At 35.1% G+C, this 19516-nt stretch overlaps 1 protein-coding gene across 10 annotated transcripts in view; it reads right to left on the bottom strand.

Annotated features, from left to right (window-relative positions):
• PUM2 (pumilio RNA binding family member 2) overlaps positions 1-19516 on the bottom strand; it is a 91242-nt gene that overhangs the window by 59345 nt on the left and 12381 nt on the right. For 8 of the 10 annotated variants that reach the window (XM_059078541.2, XM_059078540.2, XM_059078542.2 and 5 more), the window contains exons 2-4: positions 11265-11333; positions 3503-3611; positions 288-475 (exon numbers count right to left, since the gene is read on the bottom strand). In XM_059078541.2, coding sequence (XP_058934524.1) covers positions 288-475; positions 3503-3611; positions 11265-11315 — 348 coding nt within the window. In that variant the 5' untranslated portion in view covers positions 11316-11333. Of the gene's footprint in view, positions 1-287; positions 476-3502; positions 3612-9267; positions 9342-10220; positions 10345-11264; positions 11334-19516 lie in introns of all 10 variants that reach the window. The other 2 variants (XM_067008051.1, XM_067008049.1) reach the window with 2 other exon arrangements.

Raw genomic sequence — 19516 nt, 5'->3', positions numbered from 1 at the left:
TGGTTTTTTACTTTCATATCAAGTACTACCATGAATATGCAATTTTAATCTTACAAATTTTGTTTTTTAATTAATATGGGTTTTTTTGGTAACATGGTTAAGATTAGAAATATTCCCAGTGGTTCTACCATTTCATGTATTTCAAGTGGCCAAGACGAGAAAACAAGAGCATCAAAAGCTATGAAATTTCCTTTAGTTCTAGGAAGGGCCAGAAAAAGAAACTGGCTTAAAGACAACCAAATAACCATCAAGCAATTTAAAAACCTTTCTTTACTCAAAATACTTACAAAAGTTCCCTTCCTAAATCGAGAATCCAATTTATCAGCAGGAGAAGAACTTAATACATATTCTACCATGCTCACACCAAGGCCTCCACTTTCTGATCGCGGAGACAATATTGCATTTACTTCACTGTTTCCATGAAAACCCTGTCCAGATCTTCTCTGTACCATAATAGGCTGGGACATTGAATGGTCTGTTTGGAAGAAAGAACACAATTATAAATTCGTACTTTTAAGCTAACAAAATGTGTTTACATGAATTAATATACTAAAGTAAGAAAAATCAGCATATTGTTTTATTTTGAATATTACTGTAATCTTTATAAAAAGATCTTCAGTCTGTTGAGACTCACTGGCCTGGGCACATTTCTTGAGAATACAGATTAAGAAAGCCATTTGCTAAAAAGCAGGTAAAAGCCTATGTGAAGAACAATCAAACCCAAAGGTCAATGGAGACAGAAACTAACTTGACATCTCCACTGCCTGTAAGCATCTTATTAAAAAGTTCTAAACAATTCAAAACAAAAAACTTAAGAGATAAAACCTGAAATAAAAGTAACTTCTAAACTGGCAGAGGCACTTCTCAAGCTCACAGTTACATACTGGACAGATTCAGAACACGCAGCTGTACTGCTATAAACACAAATGACTAAGTTTAGAAAATCCAGTAATATCACAGAATTTTCTACTCTTGGTGTAAAAAATTAAGTATCACTTAAGATTTTTTTAAAAACACCTTCTAGTCTAAAAGTTTTCCATTTATTTTTAACAAAAAATTCATCCATATGGTATGAATACATTTTCTACATATTTTTGTGACAAAAGAAAAAGCAATACTTAAGATCTGAAAGCAAAGAAGATACAAACATAATAAAACATTTGAGGAAGAGTCACATATATTTGCAGAAAAAAATTTTAAGAAGGAACCAATAAGCCACTATTTATATCTGGCTCACATGTGAACACGTATCATACTAAATATTAGGCATCATCCTTAAAGGGTTGAACTATCATAGAGGTATACTCACTCATCATTTTATTAACTGCAGTAATTTTAAAATGACTGGTACTTTGGTTAAACCATATTAAAACACTTCCATGTCAGTATCTTTATCCATGAGAGATTAGTCATTATATTTTTTCATTCAGTCATTTACCCATTCATTCAGTTTAAATGTTGATTTACTGTCTCTCCTATGCTGGGCACTGTGCTATGTATGGGGAATCCAAGAACAGTCCCTGACTTCAAAAGAGACTATAGGTGTAACAAGAGGCAATCATAATAGAGTAAAAGCACTTCCATAAAAATAATCCAGGATACTATGGGGAACAGAAGGAAAGGGCATCATCTAACAATTCTTCTCAGTCTTAGAGTGAATCCCAAAGGAAGTGTTATGAAGAGTAGAGAACAAAAAACAGGTGAAAATGGGGGTGATCGGTTTGAACATCCTGGTTTCTCTAAGGCCTAAAAGTGCAGGAGAACACAACAAAATTAACAACCACAAGTAACTCAGTTCAGCTGAGAAGGAAATATGTGTATGATAAAATATCCTGTAGTCATGGAAAAAATCGTAGAATGACAATTCTTTTAGGACAAGGAATGTGTTATTCGTATTTGTACATGCTTGGCATTCAATAAATGTTTGTTCAGTAAACAAAATAATCCATTCATTTCTATTTTTCTCATTTCTCCTGGTAAATACTAATACTCATCTTCAAAATTTTATCCGTACAACTAAAAAAGTTAAGTTGGAAGAGGGAGTGGTACAAGGAATTAACTAAAATTATAAACTTAACACTAAAAAGATACATCAGGAATATATAAACAGCTGCTTAAATGTTTTATTGCTGGTACTAGTTGTCCTCCAAATATAACATACCAAAGATATTTCCCTACCATCCATCTTGAAAATATCTCTCATTATTATGTTGTGCTCAAGATATTTTGCTTTGGAATGCTTTAAAAAATTTTGGTTCTGGTAAATAGAGCAATTAACCATTCAACTTTCAAAATAAAAAAACCCCACATCTATCAACCAAGTTTTCCAGCACATTATTTTAGCAAAGAAAGTGCCTTTTGTGGGAAAAATGTATCCTAGTCCTTATGAGTGCAATCTATGTAGGTTAATACAAATCCAGAAAAAAAAATTCCTTGAGGATGGGGATCATGTACTCATTTATCTTTGTATTCTCCAAACCTGGAATATTCTATTACATATTGTTTGAAATCAAAGAAAATTCCCAGTATTTTAGTCTAATTTAGTAGTTAGCAAAGTTTTCAATCTTTTTCAGTTTTGACTATAAAACAGTATTAATCACTAAAATTTTCCAGCTTTTCCTAACTTAAAAAAAATTATTTTACCCTTAAAAACAAAATTTAAGACTATATAGGACTTAAAAATCTTTTTAATAATTTGGAGAATAAAAAAGTACCTGGTAAATTACACCCAAAATATAAGGTTAAGTTGATAATTATCATCCAGAAATTTGTTTTTTATATTACTTTGATCATTTTGTATAGCTTTAGTAAGCTGCATTAAGCTTAGTTACAAAGAGAAAACTTATTTGTAAAATACATGTTCAAAGTTCCATGTGTATATCTCAAATTTTACTAGTCAGAAACATTTAAAAATATAATCAGTACTATTTTAAGAATATAACTATGCTCTTTAATTTACCAATAAATACTGTCACCCCTGTGAGTTATATTTCTTACACCCCAGCTCCTTTTCCCTTAAGAGTTTCTTAGACCTATGTCTCTCTTCACTACTTACGGAGATCAAAAACATTCAAAGTCTGCTCCCTTTCTGGGAATTCTACCTTACTAAGGGGGTTTACTTCCTTTGTGGGTGTGGCTGACGTCTAATAAAACTTGACTGAGCTGCAATTAAATAAATCAGTCACTGTCCATTAATAAAATTAAGCTTAAAAATTCCTATGGTTAATGTGTCCTCTATTTTAATTGAAATTCAGAATTTTATAATCAGAGTTTAACTTCAAATAAAACTTCTTAATAAAATCTTATTGTGACAAACATTCCCAATCAGTAAGTGGACCGTTAGATATGAGTTACTTTACATAAGAAAATGTGCATTATAAGGATATATGAAATCCTCACAGATATTGCAAAGTTTCTCCAAATACTGTCTGAGGGGCAGGGTTAAAAGAAAATTCAAGTATTCAACAAATTCAGAACTCTCACACATACACCAATAACTTACGAGAAGTTCCCCATGCAGTCTCTCTCCATTCATCATCTCCAAGAAATATGCCTTTTTGTCCATCTTTTGTTGAATCATCAGGTTCCCAAAATTTTTTGGTAGGCAAAAGCTATTTGGAATGGAAAAAAATACCATATTTAAATTTTATTCTAATTACAAAGAGCTAAAACATAGGGGAAAGTAAACTTACCACCAATAGGCACAAGTTAGTTTTCAATGCTAATGAAAATTCAGATGACCTATTTCTTAATCTGTCCAGTTAACAATAACTCCCCACTTATGCTTAGATACTGGCTCTAATAATTCCAGACCTGAAAAGTCAACTTCAGACTCTTCTACATTTTTCAAATGGTTTTACTGTCATGTGATATTTTTAATAATTTCTTCAAAAGACTTACTAAATTTCTTAATACAATAAAAATATCTAAACAAATGATTAAAATTTTTCCTCTACTTCCAAGTATTGCCCTTGGATCACCTCCTATCCTACAGCTTCAATGATAGAAAATTTTCATCCTTACTTCACAATGTAATGGAGGTGAACTTCACAATTCTTCCTAGGTCCTCAATACTAACAATCTATTGATCCCAAATCAGGAAGCTATGGGATGGCAGAAGAGACACATAGAAAAGACCCTTAAATACTTTTTGAGGTAACAATGTCAAAGCCCTATGCCCTATCCTATACTGTAACATACACAAGCATATAAAAATTGTGTTGATATAACCATTCAATGATGATTCAAAATGTACATTTGGCCAATTCCTAATGAGACTTAAACGTTCATCCAGGTCTCCCCTCTCTACCTTTCCTGACACTCAGAGGAGGCAAACTGAGGATATGTTTGTTTGAAAAGAACAGACTGTTTCTAAAACATGCATTTGACGTTTAAATAAGCATCTGTAAGACACCCATCCCTCCTAGCCCATAATTAGGTCCTCATAATCAAACCTGTATATACTTCTACTACTACACTTATCACACTAAATTACCTGTGTTTGCCTCCTTAAGGGCCTGGTGACCTTATCTTCAGAGAGCTCACAAATATAAACCAACCATAATAAAATGAACTTAGCGAAACCTGAATTGGGTCTGAGAGATAAGACTGTATGTGTGTTGGAGGTTTAAACTGTGAATGGAAGGTGGGGAGGACACAAGAAATTATGAACAGAGGCACAACTTGAGAAGATGCACAGTTTGTAGAATAGGGGGTGAGATGGAGGAACAGATGTGGAAGCTGATGTTGTTAAAGCTATCTAGGCAGACTATGAGGAACCTCAAAGACATGCTAAAGAAATATCAATAGTATATTACATTGAAGCAACGGGGACTCAAGAGAGGATGGCAAGAGTGACACTGTGTTCCAGAAAACAATTCAAGTTGTAAGTTCTAAGAATAATCGATATTCTAGACTAGAGGTAAAGAAATCGTTAAGGAGAATTACAACAGAGCCAAGATGACAAGAACTGAAGCAAGGTACTGGCAGAAAAAACTGAGAAAATAAAACGGATTTCAGAAACATTTAGGAGAGTCAACAGGATATGAATAAAAATAAGGGGAGGTCTGGGACTCCCCTGGTGGTCCAGCAGCTACAGCTCCAAGATCCCAATGCAAGGGGCCTGGGTTCAATCCCTGGTCAGGGAACTAGATCCCACATGCCGCAACTAAGAGTTTGCATGCCGCAACTAAAAAGTCCCGCACGCGGCAATGAAGATCCTGCATGCTGCAACTAAGACCTGACATAGCCAAATAAACAAACGAACAAATAAATAAATATTTTTTAAAAATAAGGGGAGGTTGATAAAAAGAATAAAAGTTTAAAATGTGGGTAATGAGGTAAATGATACTACTGACCAAACCAGAAAAAAAAACAGGATAAGCAGCTTTTGAGGGAGGAGGGAAAATTCAATCTGGGCATATATCCCTAGGATCTTTTGCTAAACTAAATTCTGTTAATTTTACTGGTATTTTAAGAAAGAAAACTTTTTGCATGTTAGGATCTTCCTGAGCTGCAAACGATTTGTATATAAAGTACAGACATTTTATTTACTTATTTTTATTATTTTCAAAGATTTTATTTATTTATTTTGGCCACGCTGCATGGCTTGAGGGATCCTAGTTCCATGACCAGGGATCGAACTTGTGCCCCTACAGTGGAAGGCGGAGCCTTAACCACTGGACCACCAGGGAATTCCCTAAAGTATAGACATTTAAAACAATAATCTGCTCTAATAAAGATCCTGGTAAAATACAACCTCTGTTGCTGCAATTTTAAAAAATATCACTATAAAAGTTTCATGAAAATATTCAAACAAAATGTAAATCTGATAATACAGTACTAAAACACTGCACTTGATATATTTAAATAATTGAACATTTATTCATAGTAAAACCCAAGTTAATCCCTTTAAAGTACTGTATAAATAAGCCATTACAGGCAGAAGGAAATGGCTCCTGAGCAAATAATGCTTTTATCCCATACTTCATAAAGAAATATGTTTTAATAGCAAAATAAGGATAACAAATAAAAAAATCAGAAATGAAGTTATAACAACTTAGTAGAAGCATTTATTACAGACATAGAAGTGGCTGAAACAAACTAATTTTCTGAGGTAAGAGAAATAAAAGAATCTTTTTGAGGAGCCTATTCCAGTCTTTTGGGATAAGATTCCATGTAGTACGGCAGTAGTTCATAGATCACTGCTTTGACACCCAAACTGTAAAACTGGGGGCTGGGGGGAGTCTATGTCAAGCACTTACCCAGTGTGCTTACTTTCTGCCAGGCACTGGGCTATGAATGTCTCTTCATTTTGCATACATTTTTAAGTTATCACGGACCGGCAAACAATTTAGTAGTTAATAAAATTAACACTTTACCTAACAAAGGCCCTTATCACCATTCTAGAAACAGCTGTGACAGTATAGACACTGATTTCAAATATTTTTAGAGAAACTACTGGCTTGTGACCAAGAATTAAGTTAAGGTGGACTAAATACAGGGGGAGGCAACAATTCAGGATATCCAGGATAGAACAGTTAAAAAAAAAAAAGAAAAGAAAAGATTAAGTGGTACAAAGGTTGGAATAGCAATAAAAGTAGTGCTTTGCCCCTGGAGACTCTTTTACTATAGTAGAAATGGGAGAGCACAAAAACAAGGGCTAAGAGATCTTGAAGATCTGTAAAACGTATTATCCAGTACTGTTTCATATTATTTCCCTAATTCACAAAAGCTCTAAACCAAGGTCAAGCAACTCAGTATTTCTTGTCAACCTACTCCTCCATCCTTCCAACTGAGAAATGATTGGGTGGACACACAAATTCACCCCTCCACTATCCACCATTTTATTAGTTCTTTCCTTCAAGAAGCACTTATGGCTTGCCCTTTTCTATCTCCAAAGTAATCAGTCAACACCATAGTATATTACCACAAAATAAATAATTATTAAAATTCCTGCTAGAATTTATACTATGAGGTACACTTACACTTCAGATTTTTCTAATACAAATTGTTATGTAAAATCACCAAGCCAACCAAATTAATATAATCCTAAGAATTAAAAGAACTTGAAGGCTCTATGTCTACATTATAGTGTTCATATAACATCCAAACTTTTGAGAAAAAGGACACTTTTGAGAAAGGGAGTGCTATTAACAATTATGCCACAAAAACACGTATCTGGACAGTCTGGGCAAATTAGGATGTAAGGTGACTCTGTTTACAACAGAAGTTCATAAAAGACAGGCAGGCATAGATGCTAATAACCAAGTGTGTAGAAAACAAGAGCCACAAGGGAACTCCAAAATGGTGCTTTTCCAGACTTTAATCTTTTCCATTAAAGAAAGATATCAATACTTAATGTTTTCAAATCATACTACTTCCCCAAATCTTCTACATTCCCAATATCCCTTAATATCAGCAGCAAATATTATTAGATGTCATCACTTCCAATGGGAAGCGGTACTGTGAACAGTCAAGGCACTCAAGAGTTCAAACTGCTGTTCAAACACTGTTACTTGGTATTGGGCCAGTTAAGTAACTGTTCTGAGCCTCAGTTTCTTCATCTGTAAAGTAAGGATAATAATAAAGCCACTGTTATAGAGTTTTCTATGAGACAATAATGAAATAATATAAGTAAACTACTTAGAACAGCATCTAGCACATGGCAAACATACATATTACATATCTTCACCGTGAAAAGTATGAATCCTTTAATATTCTAAAACATGAGTAACACGCTGGCCAGCAACATTTAACTGGCTGATTATTTTAAATGATTATAAGAGTATTCATTACAAAAATCTTATCTATAGCTGTTTGCCTTCTTTTTTAGTTTGAGTATCCTAGGGGGATCATGAAACTACACTACTTACATCAGTAAAAAACAGCTGTCTAATAAAGTCAAATTTTGCATAAGGAAACAGAATCAGAGGTTAAATAAACTATTCAAGATTACATATATATATATATATAAAGATTACACATATAGCTAGTAAGTGGCAGCATTAGGAGCTGAAACCATAACTGTTTAATTCTAAAGCCCATTTTCTTTACACTTAACTACCACAGAAGATGGTTCTTTCCAATCATAGTCTAACTCATCAATATTTCTAAAAATATTCAGTTATTAGGCCATGACTAGCCATAATGAAAAAAATAAAACAGTTCAAGATGTTAACAGGATATTCAGACTATATAATGTGGGAATTCATTAGAGTGGATAAAGTTTATGATAGAATGTCTAAGACAGGGATTTATAGACATTAACGATAATCAGCTATTTAAAACAGCTGGTTTCCATTCCAGTTATCCCTAACAGCTCAGATCAGAGCTAGAGCATTTGGGAGATATATGTGATTCATACAAAAGGCTCTTCTTATTACTACCTTCAAAGAAGTCAGTCTTTCTCAGATAGATATTTCTCAGATAGATCTGAGAAATATATAGCACTAGTGACAGATCTGAGGGAAAACAGAAGTCTCCTTACTCTTCTCTCCAGTACATTTTCCACTTCACCATACTACCTGGGATCTGAGTACATAAATTTTCTCTAATGTTTTCTTTAAATATTACTGTGCCAGAAAAGAAAGGAGGGAGCTTTATCACACTAAGCTATGAAAATACTCCCCCAAAATACATTAACTCAGTGATTTAAAGTTAAATTCTGGGTTCCCTAAAGAATTCCAGGCAGAAGCCTCTTTTTCCATACACACACACAAAGTTCCTGTTTAATTTTTATATATAAAAATAAATAGGTATGTGTCTCTGCAGTATAGTTTTAAAACACCATACTAATGAAGCTGAGTTCAACCACCTATGGGTTAGCTTTGCTCTTGTTAAGCCATGTGACATAATGTAAACTGTTATTAGGTCTTTTGACAAAAATGTGCTATGGAAAAAATTGGAAAGGATGAGTTTATGAATGGATGAATACAAATCTGTTCCTATTCTGGATGAACTAGAAGAAACCACCCTTCTGATGATGAGTCAGTAAACACTATCATGATCTACATAACCCAGTACATTGAAAATAACCCTGTATGTAATGCAGTGCTTTGTACATTATAGATTTACAGCAACTTAAGACATAATAAGTAAAGCTTTATTTTTAAAGAAAAAGTCAAGATAGGGCAATATATTAGAAAAGGATGTCGCATTAAAAAAATAAATAAACAAGCAATTTTAGAAAACTCAAGAGCCAGAAACTCAAGGGTGCTTTTAGGTTATTTAAATGAATGAATTCTGGGATAAAACAAAAAACCTCACCTGTCAGGAAAGGAGGAGAAGACTGGTGAAAGAGAGACAGGCAAAGAAGGAAATCCCAGAAGGTTCCCTGCTGCCTGTGAGATGAGGAAAGATAGAAAGGCTTGTGGGAGAGAGAACCCAGAGACAGAAACCTCAATAGGTTTCTTAGCTATCTCTTAGAGGTAACAGAATTAGTTGGTAAACTGTTAAGAAAAAAGCTTAATTAGTGAATAACAGCTTATTTAAAAACACATTTTTAATAGATGAAGGTCACAGAAGCACTGACCTGCTGCTACCTGCCAAAAAGCCAGAGAGCCTAACCCTAGCCATTTTTACTCTGCATATCTGACATTTCCATTAAGAAAAGCCTAGATTTAAGCTTAGATCATTTAACATGCTATTAACACCAGTCTCTCTTCTCCAAAACCTCAAATACCCCTCCCCCACCCTCCAAATACCTAAACACTCTCAACTACTGTTTCTGATCATGACTTTTTTTAAAAAACTGCCAACATGTCTTTGGGTTTATCAAATACTACTTAAAATGGGAGGAAAAAAAAGAGCCAATTTGTAAATACATACACAATGTAGATCTGCAAAGTAAAGTGCTGTGGGGTCTAAACAGAATCAAGGTAAGGGTGTGACTTTATCTGGTCTTTAAGAAAATCAAGTTCAACTTTGTCACAGACTAGGCTGAAGCACTGTTCAAACCTGCTTTTAAGATATGTTATTCTGCTTTCTAAAGACCAAAAAAAACAAGTAACAAGGAAAAAAAAAAGCCCTTTTCAACTGCTTTTTTAAATTCACCCATAGTGTAAATAATGCGCCACTGCACCGCAGTGAAGCTGCAAGGTTCTTTTTTAACTAAAAAATTATTCCCTTTCTCAAATTTTCTTAGGGCCCAGAGTTTTACCTTAAGCGCTGGACTAACAAGTTTACTTTGGCAATACTTATGCTTAAGCACCTTAACTCACCCTTAATCAGTCCTCTGAAAATGACAAACTCTTTGGAAAACGCTGTTCTGAAGAAGGGGAGGGTTAGCTAGCTGCAGGGTGCCCTCTTGTGGCCCAGAAGAGTGACTGGACTCTTTTTCTGCATCTGAAGAGCACAGCATTGGATGGAGTGAGTCTCATGAAGGTCTACCAAAGTAAAATAATCTCCAGGAGCAAGCGGTTAATTACACATCTTAGGTCTGTTCATGGTTATTTTCTATTATCAAAGTCCACACTATGTTAGTACTACAGAACATGACAAAACAAAAATGTGACCGCAAGGGTTTTCATAATCAATTAAAGTTTTCTAAATATTCATAAGGCATATGGAAAACTAAGTAGTTTTGATGTCTTAAATTATGTAATGGTGAGGTTAAATGGGATGGCCCAATGAAAATCGTAGATTAACAGAACGGATAAAAGCCAAAATTTCAGAGTGCCCACTGTGCCCTAGTCATTCAAAGCTAACAATCTACATAGGAGACTAATATAAAACAAACTGTAACCAGTAATATAAGTATGTACAAAGATCCATGAGAAGTCAGATGAGGAAGTAATTAATTTTACTGCAGATATCAATGGGACAATAGAGTCTTTTTCAGTAGAGTCCTGCAGAGGATTAGAAGTTTATTAAGCAAACAATGAACAAGGAGAAATTTTTGTAAGAAAGAACAGTGAACAATTAAGTGTGGCTAAAGCAAACATAGCATACATATATAAATCAGCAGGACAAAGATCAAGGAAGGCTCTTTTGTGATCAAAGTAATTATGGTCCATTACCAAAATAGAAGACATTATCTAATCAGGTCAATCAAATCAACTAGACACAAATAACCTCACTAAAATTACTGCTAAAAGTTAAAAAAAAAAAAAAAAACCTGAAAATCCCACAACTACAGATTTTAAAAGCCCACATCATTTGGAAGATATAACCACTATTTTCAAGGAGATTTATGGTTAAAAAACAAGTCTTAATGGCTCAAATAATCAAAGTGAGGTATAGTCTTAGTATTCATAAATATTTACCTCTCCCATTCCCCGAGATTCTAATGCAAGAGCTTGAAAATCATGATTCATTTCATCCACAGATCAAACCTGTTGAATAACAAAAAGAAACATTAGTAGAAAGAAAAATTTGAACAACAGACTGCATCATCTATTTTTATATTACATTGCTGTTATTACTGATGTTATAGCATGAGCTGAGATGGACAAGAATCCATTTCTCTATAAAGACAGGTTTTCCTAAATAGAGCACCGTAGCAATCTACACTAAAATTTGTGGGAAACCTGGGGTCAACGGTTCTTGGATTATTCTGTGTGCCAAAAGAAACCCCTACTAGTTTCCTGCACAAAAGAAAAGATGGGAAGTAAAGAACAGAAGAAGTGAGCTCACGTACTAAAATACAGTTACCTTTTTTTTTTTTTTTTTTTTGGCCATGCTGCGCCGCATGTGGGATCTTAGTTCCTGGACTAGGGATAGGATGCCTGCCCCCTGCCGTGGAAGTGTGGAGTCTTAACCACTGGACCTCCAGGGAAATCCCCAGTTATCTTCTTTTAAAAAAAAAATGTTGTAATTCCTATTAAAAAATTATTACTTTGCACTACTTCAAGATTTCTCAAAATTTCTCAGAATTTCATTATCTGTAGACCTTAAACCAACGATAAAAAAATTTTTTAAAGTGTGATCCAGTTCTACCTCAAAGCAACATATAATCTGCTGTGAGAGTAATTATAATATTCAGAGGTTTCCTTAAGAATAATTCCTTTCCCTAAAATAATCAAAACAGCATGGAAATGGCAAAAACACATTGATCAATGGAACAGAAGAGAGCCCAGAAATAAACACATGCATTTATGGTCAATTAATCTGTATAACAAAGGAGGTAAGAGTATACATGGAAAGAAGACAGTCTCTTCAACAAGTGGTACTGGGAAAACCGGACAGCTACATGTATTATAAAACAATGAGATTAGAACATTATCTCATACCATATTTTAAAAAAAGCTCAAAATGGATTAAAGACCTAAATGTAAGACTTGAAATCATAAAACTCTTGAAGAGAACACAGGGCAAAACACTTCTGACATAAATGGCAGCAATATTTTTTGGATCTGTCTCCTAAGACAAAGTAAAAGCAAAAATAAACAAATGGGACCTAATTAAACTTAAAAGTTCTTGCATAGCTAAAGAAATCATCAATAAACTGAAAAGACAACCAACAGAACGGGAGAAAATAATTGCAAATGATATGACTGACAAGGGGTTAATATCCAAAATAAACAGCCAATACAACTCAATTAAAAAAAAAAACACCCCCAGACAAAAAAAACCACACACCCCAATCAAAAAATGGGCAGAAGACTGGAATCGACATTTTTCCAGAGAAGAAATACAGATGTCTAACAGGCACACGAAAAGATGTTCAACATAACTAATTATTAGAAAAATGCAAATCAAAACAACAGAGACATCACCTCACAACTATCAGAATGGCTGTCGTCAAAAAAATCTACAAATAACACAGGACTTCCATGGTGGTGCAGTGGTTGGGAATCTGCCTGCCAATGCAGGAGACAAGAGTTCGATCCCGGGCTTCCCTGGTGGCGCAGTGGTTGAGAGTCTGCCTGCCGATGCAGGGGACACGGGTTCGTGCCCCGGTCCGGGAAGATCCCACATGCCGCAGAGCGGCTGGGCCCGTGAGCCATGGCCGCTGAGCCTGCGTATCCGGAGCCTGTGCTCCACAACGGGAAAGGCTGCGACAGTGAGAGAGAGGCCCGCGTACCGAAAAACAAAAACAAACAAACAAAAAAAGAGTTCGATCCCTGGTCCGGGAAGATCCCAAATACCGCGGAGCAACTAAGCCAGTGCGCCACAGCTCCTGAGCCTGCGCTCTAGAGTGTGCGAGCCACAACTACCGAAGCCTGCGTGCTTAGAGCCCGTGCTCTGCAACATGAGAAGCCACCGCAATGAGAAGCTTGCATACCACAACAAAGAGTAGCCCCCGCTTGTTGCAACTAGAGAAAGCCAGCGCGCAGCAATGAAGACCCAACGCCGCAATCAATTAATAAAAACAAGGGCCAGAAATTCCCCTAAACTTGATGAAAGTAAAATTTAAGGATTCAACATGCTCAGTGAACTCCAGGCAAGATAAATAGGAAAAAAACAAAAACGAGACCCCACATCCACGCATATCATAATAGAAGTGCTGAAAATCAAAGAGAAAATCCTGAAAGCAGCTAGAGGAAAACATTACAAAAAGGGGAAAAATGATGAGTGACCACTGACTTCGCACTAGAAACAATGGGGACCAGAATAAAAAGGACAGACTTTAGAGGGCTGAAAGAAGAAAAATGTTAACCTAGAAGTTTTATCTGATGGAAATGTCCTTCAAGAATAAAGGCTAAAAGACATTTTTAGATAAAAGGAAAACAGAATTTGTTAAACAGACTTCCACCTCAGAAAATCCCTTTAAAAAATTCTTGGGCTAAAGGAAAAGGGTACCAGATGGAAACTCAAATCAGGAAGGAATTAAGAGCACCAGAAATGCTAAGTATGTGCATAAGTACGAAGGACTAGTTTTTCCTCTCAATTTCTTCAAAACATATATGCCCATATAAAGCAAAAATTTCATTATGGGTTTGATAACATTTGTAGATAAACCAATTTACATGTACAACCAATACCTACTATAAAAAATATCTCTAAGCCATACCATCATGACACCTAGTGATTTAAAGCAAAACCCGGGCTTCCCTGGTGGTGGCGCAGTGGTTGAGAGTCCGCCTGCCGATGCAGGGGACGCGGGTTCGTGCCCAAGTCCGGGAAGATCCCACATGCCACGGAGCGGCTGGGCCCGTGAGCCATGGCTGCTGAGCCTGCGCGTCCGGAGCCTGTGCTCCGCAATGGGAGAGTCCACAACAGTGCGAGGCCCGCGTACCACAAAAAATAAAATAAAATAAAATAAAATAAAATAAAATAAAATAAAATAAAAAATAAAGAGATCAAAATACTCTTTTATCACACAACATTATACAGTTGGCCCTCTATATCCATGAGTTCCACATCTGCAGGTTTCACCAATCAGGGATCAAAAGCATTAAAAAAAAAAAATTCCAGAAAGTTCCAAAAAGCAGGGAATTAAATTCCCTGAGGGCTGGCAATTATTTATCAATATATAGCACTGACATTGTATTTACAACTATTTACAAAGCATTTATATTGTATTAGGTATTCTAAGTAATCTAGAAATGATTTAAAGTATCCCTAGTATGCACACACGTTATATGCAAATACTACACCATTTTATATAAGGAACATGAACATCCTCAGATTTTGGTACTGGGCTGGGGAGGCACCTGGAACCAATGCCCTGCAGATACCGAGGAACAACTGTACATCCTTAAATACAAATATAGTTTGGAGGGGCCCCCAATTATCTGATAAGTAAAGGAATCTTAGTCCAAATGTGTCCTACACTTCTCAGTCACGCAATCAAACTTCTACATCTCACATGACACAATTCATTCTAATGTCTAGTATGGTCTGCTCAAACCATCTTTGATTTCCCTTGTTTCTTTAAAATTTCCTAAATTTGGGCAGGGTCCATTTTATTTTTCTATTTAAGTACTTCCTAGGGTCTCCATATTGCCCTAGACTCGATGTCCTTTATATTCTTTTTCTTACTATGATTTACATTTGTGATTTCACTTTCTTTAAACCTTACATTTTATAGACCTTGTATTTTCTAGATTTCCCATCCCATTACAGCCTCAACTTCTTCCAAGCATCAACTGTTTCCCAAACCTAATGGCCAATCATTTGAAAGCTTTGAGATACTGCTGACATGTTATCAGGAATCATGTATTGATATTTTCAATCACCTAAAGAGGTGTTCTAATTTCTTAATGCTTCAAAGTTAAATCCTACCAACTTGACAATGCAGCCATATAATTGAGTTCATAATTCAATTTATGAACACACACCAAATGATATTAAGCCCTGAAATCTGGGCTCAACATACGAAGATCACACCAATTACAGTCATTAAAAAAAAAATCTCCCATGTGACATTGTATTTATCTGTATCCTCTGACGACTGACTGTCCTTATTAAGATAATTATTCCACTAGGGACAAAAACATAAGGTTCTTATTATTTAGGATGGAAATAGTTCTAAAATGGATTCATTATTCTGCAATCCTGAAGAAAGATTAATGGACAAATTTTATACTTAAGATAATGTGGTAGAGTACAAATAGTATGTGATTTTGATTCCGAATATAAGAGTTCGCGTTTTAACTTTTGCCCGTTGTCTAACCTCTAACTCTTACTTCTCTGTCGTGAAGATCAAACTAGATAATGTATCCAAGTGTTTTGTGAGCAATTAATAAAAAGTGCTCAACAAATAACTAGTTATTATTAACTACCATTACATACTACTCCAGAAAGAACTGATACTTCCTGAGACTCTTGGGGTGCTCAATATTTTGTGTTTCTTGTATGCTCTTGTTAGTATTTCAGCCTCCTGCCTTGTTGTCAGGTTAAATATCACTTGCCTTGAACATACAGTATCCCTTCTGACCTTTCTAATTAGGTTGCTTTTAATTTGTAGTAATCTGTAGCCTCAGATGAGTGTGGTAGACTTGTAAGAGTAAACAAGCTCTAAGAAGGAAACTACCTCCAACAAACATAAAAACACACTCTAAAGTTACAATCCTTTCTTAGGAAAGCAATTTGGCATCATATATACAGGTTCGTATATCCTGAGCCAGTCTCCCCAACTTTGAAAATCAATCCCAAAAAGAAAACCTAAATACAAAAAAGTTTTATGCAGAAAGATGTTTGTAACAGTGTTGCTTGCAGATCCTGAAATTATAAGCTGCATAACTGTCTCACAATAGTTAAGTGATATAACACATCTATAAAGTATCGTGTAGCTATTAAAAATATCACAATTTATCTGTATAATCTATGAATGAGAGAAAGGAGATTTTTATTAGTAAAAAAGGAGTAGACTTAAGAAATCTTCGCAGGATTAAAAGCATCAGAGCTTTACCAAAACCCCTTCTTTGCTTACTTCTACATTTTCAGCCGTGGTCCAAATAGATAAGGTAATAAGTTAAAGAAACTCTGGATAAATGCGAGAGGTCTCTTAGCTATATGGATCCACATACTTTTGTGGTGAATCATGCCCTAGTGCAGGGGTCAACAAACTTTTTCTGTAAAGAGCCGGACAGTATACATTCATTTTAGGCTTTACAGGCCATATGGTCCCTCAACTTCTCAACTATGCATCTGTAGCACAAAAGCAGCCATAGACAATAAGAATATGAATGAGCAAGAATGTGTCCTAATAAAACTTTATTTATGAAGTCTGAATTCCATATTTTTCATGTGTCACAAAATATTATTTTTCTTTTGATTTTTCCCCCCAACCATTAAAAATTCTAAAAGTCAATTCTAGAGAGCAGTTCAAACAAAAACAGGTGGTGGGCCAGATCTGGCCTGTAGGCCAAAGTTTGCTGACCTCTGCTCTAGTACATTTACTCTCGACTGTTCCACAAAAAATCAAATGCAGATAATTCACTCTCAAACTTCAGCAGACCCAAAGTTAAGTATCAGGGCTTTGCTTTCAACCTTTTCATTTATACTCTCACCATGTATATTTTTTATTTTAATAATGAACGGGAATTTCAGATTACATTTAAATGGAAGTTATTTTATTATTTTCTTTCAATTACCAGGGTGGGTTATGGGGAAAAGACTTTAAAAACAAGACAAAACAAAACTCACAAAGCAAGACTCAAGCTCAGCTTTTCAGTTTAAGGTGTTATCATTTATTTCAACTATGAGAACGCAAATGGAGGAGAAAGTGGGCAAAACAATGAGATAAAAAGAAAATAAACACTTTTGATTCTTCTGCAATGACCTTCATATTAACCATAATGAAACTGCAGGGGTAGGGGTCACACATATGCCACTAAGGACTCTTAAAATTTCTGCGCTGGTGTCACCTGATGGCAAGGGAAAAGAATCTGGACATACTTTAACAACTCTCCCCTGCGTGGTTAGACCTAAGGGAGAAAGGGAACAATCTCTTCTTTCAACAAGCAATGCAGTATCTAGCTATCAGTTATATAATACTGAACTGACTGGTTCCCTTGAAGAAAATGTATCCCAGAATTATAGTACACACTACACTGCTTGGGGGTGTAAAGTCTGTCTTCATTATTTGGGGGGGGGGGTCCTGCATTATTAAGCCATGAAGTTTTCCAATATTATTTCCTTAAACAATTAGAATTTGCTAATATAGAAAATACATAATAGAAACTTTTCTATGGACAAGACCATGTGTAATCGTGAGGTAAATTTAAATTAAAAAGTTAATAGTTTTTGAGGTTATGATGTTTCCTTGCAAAAGAAGGGTGTCTTATTAAGTTCTAAAATTTAACAGTATTAGCTATTTTTCTGTAGACAACATTATTACTAATTATGTGAGAAAAATAGATAAAGTACTTCAAATAACTTGGTTAAGTTTTGTGGGTTTTCATATTTAATGCATAAGCCAAAAGGTTTACAAATAGTTGGTGTAATGAACCAAGAATATGCATTATTTTCTCAGGTAACATCTGATCCAATTCCTTACCATATGCCTACCATAAAAAATAGGTTGGGGGGCAAAAACCATTTAAAGCTACAATAAATGGTATTAAAGCACCAGCATATAGCACCAATTACATTTTCATAGTATCATAATTAGTTCTATTGTAAAGCCATAGTAGTAATTAAACTCTGGAGTTAAAGGAGCTAGGAACTGTGTCTTAGCCACCAAAATGCTCAATATATACTGAATTAAAAAAATCATTCTATATTTTATGAAACGTAAATTCAGATCATGAAATCATCTAATATCTGAATAGTGACTGCTTATAAATGCCTTCATATATATTAATACACAATGCTCATTTTAATAGAGACATAAACAAGACTTTTCCTCAGACTCTTTGTACAAATGAAAACATTTACCAAACATAAAATGAGTGCAACTTCCCATTGGCACTACTTCTCCAAACTGGTCCTCTAATACCTAGAGGCTATTGCTACCTCATGCATCCATTACAAAAACAACAAAATTACATGAAAACTGGGACTTCCCTGGTGGTCCACTGGGTAAGACTCCAGGCCCGGGTTCAATCCCTGGCCAGGGAACTAGATCCCTCAAGCGTGCCACAACTGAAGAGTCTGCATGCTGCAACTAAGAAGCCTGCATGCCCCAACTAAAAGATCCCACATGCAGCAACAAAGACCTGGTGCACTCTAATAAATAAATAAATATTTTTTTAATTACATGAAAACTGATTCACATAAGTCAATACACACAAAGAGTAACTTAAGCTGCTTATAAAATATTCTTAGTGGTCATACTCCTTGGACTGTTTTTAGTGAACATAATCATTGAGCATTAGTGGTATCCATTGAAAACAGGTACTAAAGTCCTTAAGTATACCTTAGTCTCTTCAGCATAGTAAATCACTTAACACAAATTTTCCAACAAAATTCACTTGTTTAGCAATGCCTTTTCTTATCCATATGACAAAGGTAAACGTAAATCCAGGTTTAAGTACTTCTGGTAGACCATTAGCCTTCACAGACTTAATATTAGAAGTCTCTAGGAACCACCATCCACACCTAATAATCTGTTATTTATCTGGGGGTACAAATTGAATCACACACTTTTCTAGTGGTGTTGGACAGTCACTCAGGTGGTAGCTAAGCCAGGAGCCATAAATATTTTTTTGATATTTGATACTCATTTGTCCATGTACTTCATGGGGGAACTACATCCTTGTTTTACCAGCATTAAAAACAGTACTGTATAACTGACTTGACTATATTAAGGAAAAGTCAAATTTTACATTTTGAATAAAACTTGGCAAAAAAAATGTGTTATCCATATACAGACTCCCAGAAACTAGAAATCTTCAGAGACCCTAGCTCAAATCTTCTAAGATTAGAAATTAAGATTGTTTCAGCACCGGCATTAAGACATTAAATAAAAGTTTACCAAATATTTATGTGCAAGAATACTTTAGCTCTTCGAGGATCAATCTCAGATATCACATTTCTCAAGGAGACTAAATAGGGTAAATATACACTTACATAATGCAAATATCAAGGCAAGGTATTTTTTTTTCCTTAGAATTCTCTCAAAGGCGAATCACCATATATTTGAGTCCTTACAATGTCTCTTCTATTAACAAGGCATTCTCTCAAT

Source organism: Kogia breviceps, chromosome 11, assembly GCF_026419965.1.
Source record: "Kogia breviceps isolate mKogBre1 chromosome 11, mKogBre1 haplotype 1, whole genome shotgun sequence".
Taxonomy (NCBI): domain Eukaryota; kingdom Metazoa; phylum Chordata; class Mammalia; order Artiodactyla; family Physeteridae; genus Kogia; species Kogia breviceps.
This window is presented reverse-complemented; position numbering and strand designations above follow the sequence as displayed.